General features: G+C 52.8%; 1 protein-coding gene across 1 annotated transcript; it reads left to right on the top strand.

Annotated features, from left to right (window-relative positions):
* The first annotated feature begins 507 nt into the window (after window positions 1–507).
* SIX3 (SIX homeobox 3) lies at window positions 508–6,669 on the top strand. Its single transcript, XM_063289967.1, has 2 exons — window positions 508–1,834; window positions 5,007–6,669. Exons 1-2 carry the CDS (start codon window positions 1,026–1,028, stop codon window positions 5,197–5,199), a joined length of 1,002 nt encoding a protein of 333 aa, XP_063146037.1. The 5' UTR covers window positions 508–1,025; the 3' UTR covers window positions 5,200–6,669.
* The last annotated feature ends 1,577 nt before the right edge of the window (window positions 6,670–8,246 follow it).

Genomic DNA, 8,246 nt, shown 5'->3' with positions numbered 1-8,246 from the left:
ACCCTCTTCCAAAAGAGGGGAAGGGGCTCCCTTAAAAGCCACGGTCAGCCTCAGAGTCTAATCCTGGATCTCATTTCAGAGGAGTAGCAGCGCCTGCCCTTGCACATTTTATTGCCGTATTTATTTAGGGAAGTGGGGGGGGGGGCGGGGGGGAGTGCCGGTGGAAAGGGGGAGACGCGTCGAGAGAAGTGGAAATGCTCAGATTAGGACTTGCCAAGATTAACACACCAACGCACCCAAGCTTTCTTCCCTTTGCCTTCCTCCTCCTCCTCCTCCTCCTCCTCCTCCTCCGTCCCTCCCTCTGCTTTCCGACTCCCCTCCTCCTCGCCTTTGGGCGCAGCGGTAAGAGCCCTTTTTCTTACGTAGTCCCCGATGATTGGCAAGGCTGACAGTGATTGGCAGGGCGCTGCCATGGCGACGCCACAACGACACCCGCCAGGCCAATAGAAAAGCGAAACAAAATGCTTCGGCGCTGCACTCACGGTGGATTTAGGAGAGATATTATGAGGCTGTTGTCATTAGGGCGAACGCGGCCGAATCACTGAATCTGTTTTCGCCGCGGTGGCGGCGGCAGCCGCTCTGGGTCTGGAGGTGTGTGCGTGCGCGTGTGTAGTGCGTGTGTCTGTGCGTGTCTAGGCGAGCAAGCCGGCGCGCAGATGCCCGCCTGTACGTGGGTGAGGGTGTGCGAGTGCGAGTGTCCTGCGTGCGTGTGAAAGGTGGTGGGTGGGAGTGAGTGAGTGAGTGTGTGCGCGCGGGGGGAGTGTGTGTGTGTACGTGTGTGTGCATGTGTGGGTTCGGATGAGGGTCTCTATGCGGGTGTGGATGCGCCTGGGGTGCGTGAGCCCCCTTTCCCTCCCCTCTTTCTCCTCTTTTTCATCTCCTTTGGCTGCCTCCTGCCTTCCTTTCTTTTCGCCTTGATCCCGGTTCCTTCCCTCCGTCCTTCTCTCCTTCCTTCCTTCCTTCCCCCTCCGTCTCTCTCGGTCTCTGTCTTTCGAGCCCTTCCCCCGTCCGCCAGGCTGGGTCCCATGGTGTTCCGATCCCCTTTAGAGCTTTATCCCACCCATTTCTTTCTGCCAAACTTCCCCAGCGACCCGCACCACCACCACCGCTCGCTTCTTCTGGCCACTGGTGGCAGCAGCAGCTCCGGAGCTGGAGGCGGCGGCGGTGGCAGCAGCGGTGCCGCCACCGGGTGCAGCGCCGGAGCGGCCGGTGGCGGGGGAGGAGGAGGAGGCGCGTCGCGGGGAGCCCCGGAAGAGCCGTCCATGTTCCAGCTGCCCACGCTCAACTTCTCCCCGGAGCAAGTGGCCAGTGTCTGCGAGACGCTGGAGGAGACGGGGGACATCGAGAGGCTGGGCCGGTTCTTGTGGTCCTTGCCGGTAGCTCCCGGAGCATGTGAAGCCATCAACAAGCACGAATCCATCCTGCGGGCCCGGGCGGTGGTGGCCTTCCACACGGGCAACTTCCGAGATCTTTACCACATCCTGGAGAACCACAAGTTCACCAAGGAGTCGCACGGCAAGCTGCAGGCCATGTGGCTGGAGGCTCACTACCAGGAAGCCGAGAAGCTGCGCGGACGCCCCTTGGGGCCGGTCGACAAGTACCGCGTCCGCAAGAAGTTTCCCCTGCCGCGAACCATCTGGGACGGCGAGCAGAAGACCCACTGCTTCAAGGAACGGACTCGCAGCCTCCTGCGGGAATGGTACCTCCAGGACCCCTACCCCAACCCCAGCAAGAAAAGGGAACTGGCCCAGGCCACCGGCCTGACGCCCACGCAGGTCGGCAACTGGTTCAAGAACCGGCGGCAGAGAGACCGGGCGGCGGCCGCCAAGAACAGGTCAGTGGGGCGGCCGAGCTCGCTGGGGGAGGAGGGCGAAGGCGCACCCCGACACGCGCGCGCACACCTCTTGCACCCCTCCCGCCTTGTTTCGGGCCGGAGAAGGTCCCCGGGAAAGACTCCCTTCGGAAGCGACGGCCCTTTCCCTCCTAAGAAACTGGCGAGGCTCCGGGGAGGCCGCGGAAAGAAGCCCAGCGTCCCTCGACCCCCCGGGGATAAGGCCGGTTGCTATTTCAAGTCCGAAACCGGCATGGAGCAACCAGGCCCGAAGCGCACGTCCTTTGACGGCTCTTCGGGCATCTTGGCCGGGCAGATATTGTTGTTTCGCCTCCTCTTTCCCGCCAGGCTCCAGACAGCGACGGGGCTGGCAGTCCAAGGCCAGGTTGGGTTCCAGGCCTGAAAGAGTTCTGGCTCGGAGCCGCATCCAAAGCTCGGTGGTCTTCCTGGAGACTGCCCTTCCCTTGCTTTCAATCCAGCAGGACGCTTTTTCTCCCCGAAAACAGACTCGCATCTTCTGGATGGGGGTGTGAACGCGCGCATCTTCTTGCCTACTCGCGGGCGCGTAGTTCTCGCCGCCAGTTTTAACTAGCGACCCAGAGTCTCCAAGCCAAGGGCGGGAAGGACGCCTCCCTCTCCCCAGCGCGTTCAGCTATGTACAAAGGAACGGGCCGTTCTTTTCTTTTCATTTAGATTTTCCTGGCCAGTTTCTGAGGCACATTTCTCTCTTTTGTCGCGGGTTGGCAAACGGCCATTGCGAGAAACAGCCAAACAACAGCCCACCTCCAAGGGCCCCAAGCTGCAGGCAGCGGAAAGCACCCGCCTTTATGTATTTGGGCCGGGCCCGCGGAGGCTAGGATTTTTCGCGTTCTCCCCTTGCTGGGCCAGTTTTCCGCGCGGTGGTAGGGCGTCTCAGAGCAAGGTCCCCGAGCTCCTGGCCGCTTCCTTCTGAGTAGGCAGGGCTGACTAGCCTGCCCTCTTCCCGGAAAGATCGCTTCTGGAAGAAAAACGGGCGCCGCTCCTCTTTTGTTCTCATTAATGCCACCAGAAACAAGAGAGAGAGGGAGCAGAGAGGAGAAGAGAGGAGTGCACAAATAAATAAAATTTAAAAAATAATAAAATTAATAAAATTAAAAAGAAAGCATTTAAAATAGTTTTCAAAGTTGTTTTCCCTCCCCACACATATGCTGGTTGTTTTGGGTCCAGATAGCTTGATTGAAGCGTGTTCATGAGTGTGTAAATAAATATATAGGGTGGTATTGTGGACACTTGATTATGCTACTACAGGGTGCGAGCTTTTTTGCTGGTTGTTGATCAAGGAGGCTTAAATAGTTTTAATACTGCATTCAAAAAGGGAGCAATTGAAAGAAATAATGTAGGGGGGAAATCCTTCCATCTTTTTTTCAAGTTGATTTTTCAAATTCCATGTTTTGTTTATATTGTTAAAGTTGATTCCAAATTCTGGCGCAGGGAAAGTAAGTAAGCAAGGAAGCAAGGAAGCAAGCAAGCGAAATACTGCTGTAATGCTGTTTTTCAGTTGTATCTGTGAGAGAAGGCATATACTGTAATCTCATACCAGTAAAGCATGACAATTATAAATGACTGGTCGAGATTGAATGTAATGTAAAAGACATGTAATGGTGAAAAAGAAAAATAAGTTAATAATAATAATAATAGTTGCAGCAGCAGCGGTAAACGCAATAATAAATATACCGGAAATGACAAGGCGATCTATTTTTAAAAGCAGTTCACTGCCGGATGAGAAAAGAAGAATTAAAAATATCCTAAGATCCTTCTTAAAAAGGATTTGAAGGTCCAACACGGACGTTATTTTCATTATTTTATTTTGCCACTCATCTTCCACTTGGCTAAATTGGACACACTCTCTCTGTCCCTCTCGGGAGGGGTACAATCCATCTTCCACCCTCCACCCCAAACCTTCGAAGGGCTCAAGGCGGTTTACACCCAGTCGAGTGGAAGGTCGCGTTGAGAACCCTCTTCTAGCTTCCAGAGAGTTCTGGTCGGTCGGAATGCCTCTTCAGCGCTGGCTCTCGTCAGCAGCGGCAGCCGAGCTGCCTTTGTCTGACGGTGCGGGGTTTCCAAACGCGGTCGGAGCAATTCAGCCGTCCTCTCAACCGTCCAGAAAATAGACTGGGAGGGCCGGCGGGGGTTTCTTCTCTCCGGGTGTGCGGAGACTGAGCGCGCCCAGCACTTCGCAGATGTCGCCTCCCCCTCCCCCACAGCCAGGCCCGCCACTTTGTTTTGCTGTTTGTTTACGTTGTGCCCATTACGGTTTTTCTTTCTGGGTGGCGTTCCAGGGAAGCCCGGAGGGAGGGGGAGGGACCGTCTTCCCCGCTGCCGACCGTCCGTCCTTTGTGAGGCGCCTGTTGTGGTTCGAAACTGGGTTGTCCCCGGTGGTGGGTGAGCGCGAGGCGGAAGAACTTAGGAGAGAGGTGAGAAGCAGGCCCACCATCTCCCCTTCAGCCCTCCTGAAACCGAGCGGCGGCGACCGAGGAGAGGAGACGCGATCTCCAAATAAACCGGCGTTTTAAAGCCTATCGGAGTGCCTGGCAAAGAGGGCTGTGCGTGGGTACGCGTCAGTTAGATTCCAGTGCAAATTCCCTGTCCCCCCCGTGTGTGTGCGTGTGTCCCACTTTAGTGTAAACACACAGAGGCGCGCCCGAAGTCACCGACGAGGGATCTTTGCTTGCGTTTTCTCTCCTCCCATTTGAATCCTTTTGCGAGAAAGAGCGGGCTGGGGGCGGGCAGGCGACCCCGGCTCGAGGCCGAAGTGGCAAGGCCGGCAGACAGCGGCCCAGATTTTTGCGAACTAAGGACGCAGCGGAGGAGGGAGGAAGTCCGACCGGAAGGAAGGGGGGGGGCAGACGCGAGAGGCAGAGCAGATGCGAGGGTTCAGGCGAAGCTGCCTGTTTGGGGAGCGACCGCTGGGCTAAAGGAACGGCGGCGGGGTCAGGCTGGGGAGAAGCCTTTGGCCGGTCCCGGATCCAGCTCTTCGGCCTTGGGATTCCACCGGCTCCGAGATGTGCCGCGCCTTTGCGCGGCCGAGGGCCAGCCTGGAGGGCGCAGTCTCCTCCCGACCTCTTTCCCTCTCTCTCTGTGGCTCTGCTTCTGAGCGAGGATTTGTCCTGTTGGTTTGTCTCCCCGCGTCCTGTAGGCTCCAGCACCAGGCGATCGGACAGAGCGGCATGCGGTCGTTGTCAGAACCGGGCTGCCCGACCCACAGTTCGGCGGAGTCTCCGTCCACCGCGGCCAGCCCCACCACCAGCGTCTCCAGTTTGACAGAAAGAGCCGAGACGGGGACATCCATCCTCTCGGTAACCTCCAGCGACTCAGAATGTGACGTATGATAATGGAAAGGAACAAAAGCTAAGAAAATAATAATAATAATAATAATAATAATTAAAAAGTAAGGCCCCACTCCACCCCGAGCAAGCGCGCACCCACCCCCTCTACGAACTGCCCCAGCTCCCGGAGAAAAAAAGCCACCTCAGAACAGCCCTAGAAAGAGAACCGGAAAAAGAGAAGCAGACACTTAAAAGAAGTTAAAAATAAATAAAGCCAAACCTTACTTAACAAACAAAAGAAATAAAACAATCCACTCAGTAAAGGAACAAAACAAAATTAACCTCCTGAATTTCTGATGCTGCAGCGGGGAAAATAATAATTATGATAATACTGTGCTATTATGAATATTATTATTGAAAAAGAAAAGAAGGAAAGAAGGAAAGAAGGAAAGAAAGAAAGAAAGAAAGAAAGAAAGAAAGAAAGGTGACATTTGTATTCTTTGTAGGACAAAAGCACATTTGAGCGCTTTTCTTTTTAGTTTTTATAAATTTTATTTCAATGTTTGCGGTTTCCCAAGGACTGCATTTCACCAAGTTTGCATGATAATGATTCAGTTTGCATCTGGGGAAAATATAATATTCTCTATACTAAATGAACAAAATAATAATAAAGACTAGGGTGCGGGAAAGGAAAACGTGGATCAAATTTGTACAAAAAGAGAGAGAAAAGCTTTTACAAAAATTTAAAGGAACTCTTTGAAGAGGGAAATAACCAATGTTTATCACCTTTTTGTTGGGTTTTAATCAGCCTTTATCTCTGCTGATCTTTATTCCGAATCCAAGTGATGGTTTAAAGTAGATGCAATTGGTTTGTCCTTCTCCTCTTCCTCTCTCCTCCTCCGTCGTTGTTTTTTATTATTATTTTATTTTTTAAATTGTTATTCTTTTGTTCAACAGACAATCATTTTCTTCCTAAGCACCTTTTTTTCTACACTTCTGTCACTGCCTGTGTGGGTACTGGTTATAAATGTGGAAAAAGAATAGTTATGACTGTAACAGATTTTTATTTTTATTTCAAAATTTTATATGAATTATGTATATCTTAATGATGAGGTCATTTTTCCCAGTTTGTAATATATGTGTAGAAAATACTTGTATATGATACTTGCTCTTCTCTTTCTTGTGTCCCCTGTCTTGCCCTAGCCCTTCCCCTCCCTTTCCTTTCCTTCTTAAAAAGAAAGAAAGACAGAAAAGAAAAGAAAAAAGAAAAGAAAAGAAACAACATTTTCCCTGACTTGGGTTCCTTGCACAAACGTAGCTGTCAAGAGGTGACAGACTAGGTTTTCTAAAGGGACCTCAGTGATAGAAGAAACGAGGCTTCGGGTTCCACTGTAGTTTTCTTACGCAAAAGCATTTTGAGTATTTAAATAGCAGCTGTTGGGGTCTCTTCTTAAATTCACGTAGGATGCTTATGCCACTGTTTCCTTTACTGCGTGTCTATCTCTGTGTACAAACTTTCTTAAAAAAATCAAATACAGTATTCCATTTTTCTTATCTATTTAGTGATGTTGGTGTGTTTTCTGTGTTGCTGGTAAACGTCTCCCGCTGTTCTTTCTCCTCGCCCTGCAGAGAAGCTGGGCTTCGTGGTAGAAAGGCATCTTCCTGCCCGCTTGCTTCAGTAAAGAGGTGCCCAAAGAGCTACAGGGCTTCCCGCTCCAGAAGCCAGTTGAACGGGATCATTCGAGGCTTAGCCCGCAAGGCCCCTCGCCGCATAACCCTACCTGTGTCTACTCAGAAGTAAGAGAGTAAACGCCATTGGCTGAATCAAGGCTTGCTCCCAGGTGGAAGCATATAGGATTGCAGCCCTAGTCGCCAAAAGGCTTGCTGTAAAGCTTCCCTTCAGCTCTGTAGGATTCCTGTGGATTGCAGAGTCTTAGGGGTTGGTTTCAAAAAGTTGCTTCCCGCTCAAGGTCAGTTCGCTGGAATTCAACCTCCAGTGAACTCCATTAGCGCGACTCCCAGCTATAGGTGCATTTCAGAATCAGGCTGGCAAATCCACCAATACAGTGACCCGTGAGCCTTTGGTACAAATGGAGTATGCTTTTAAAACATACCTGGGGACATGGGAGAGGGGGGCGGTCAGTTAGTCAGGGTTTAGCTAGGTATGGCCAGATGAGGGAAGGGTGGATCCGGAAGGTCTCGGAACCTTTGCTCGCTGCCCGTAGGCGAATGGCGGACCCATAACTCCCAACCTCTGCCTACCGCCCTGGCCGGAGGGGGTTCCAACGTTTCTCCAGGCGCGAGTTTGTCCCTTCGAACTGCCAGGAGGAGACAGAGGTGCCTAGTTTACAGCATCAAGAGGGACAAGAAAGAGTCTTCCGGAACCTTACTTAGTACCCCGGGGATGATCGCAAAATCTTTTGCCAATCACAGCCCTTGGAGAAACAGGACCTTCTACCTGCGTCCTCCTTGTGGTTGCTCCCACCAAAGACTAACCTGGCTATTCCTCCGAAGAAGGTCGGAATGCCACTAAAGTCGTACCGGGGCTTGCCTCGCCTGTGCTGGGGGAAAGGGGAAGGCTGTGGCTCCCAGTCAACACCTGTGGGGTGGTGCTCTAAATTACGTTCCTGGTTAGGAAGAGGCGCCGGCTTCTGCCCGTGGAGGCCGGGACGGAGCTGCTGAGCATGGAGTGGGGGAGGGGCAGGAGGGGCCCTATCATTGCCATGCTCCCCTCCCCCCTTCAAAGGCTTGGCAACGCTCTGGGGTCCGGCTGCCTCTTTAGACCACCTCCTGCCCTTTCCTGCCCCCCAAGTGGACCAGGCTATATCCTCGGTTATAGCCGCTCCTCCCCTCCCCCAGCCGGGGATGGTGGGAGCTGGAATCCCACCGGTGGGGAGGCCCCAGTTTAAGGCCGCCTCGTATGGACGGCGGCTTTCCCATAGGATTCCCCGTCTATGCCGCTTTCCTCTTCCTTTCTTTCCTCGCCCTCCCCACCCTTGGTCTAAATTATGCTTTTCGGCGGTGTTGTGCTTCGCTTAGGTGAACTCCGCATAACAGTCTGAGATGGGTTTGAGGGTGGGCTTTTTTGTTTTGTTTTTCTCGGTCTGCAG

The sequence above is a fragment of the Candoia aspera genome, chromosome 1 (assembly GCF_035149785.1).
Source record: "Candoia aspera isolate rCanAsp1 chromosome 1, rCanAsp1.hap2, whole genome shotgun sequence".
Classification (NCBI taxonomy): Eukaryota; Metazoa; Chordata; class Lepidosauria; order Squamata; family Boidae; genus Candoia; species Candoia aspera.
Note: the sequence above shows the minus strand (reverse complement) of the source record. Positions and strands in the feature narration are given on the sequence as shown.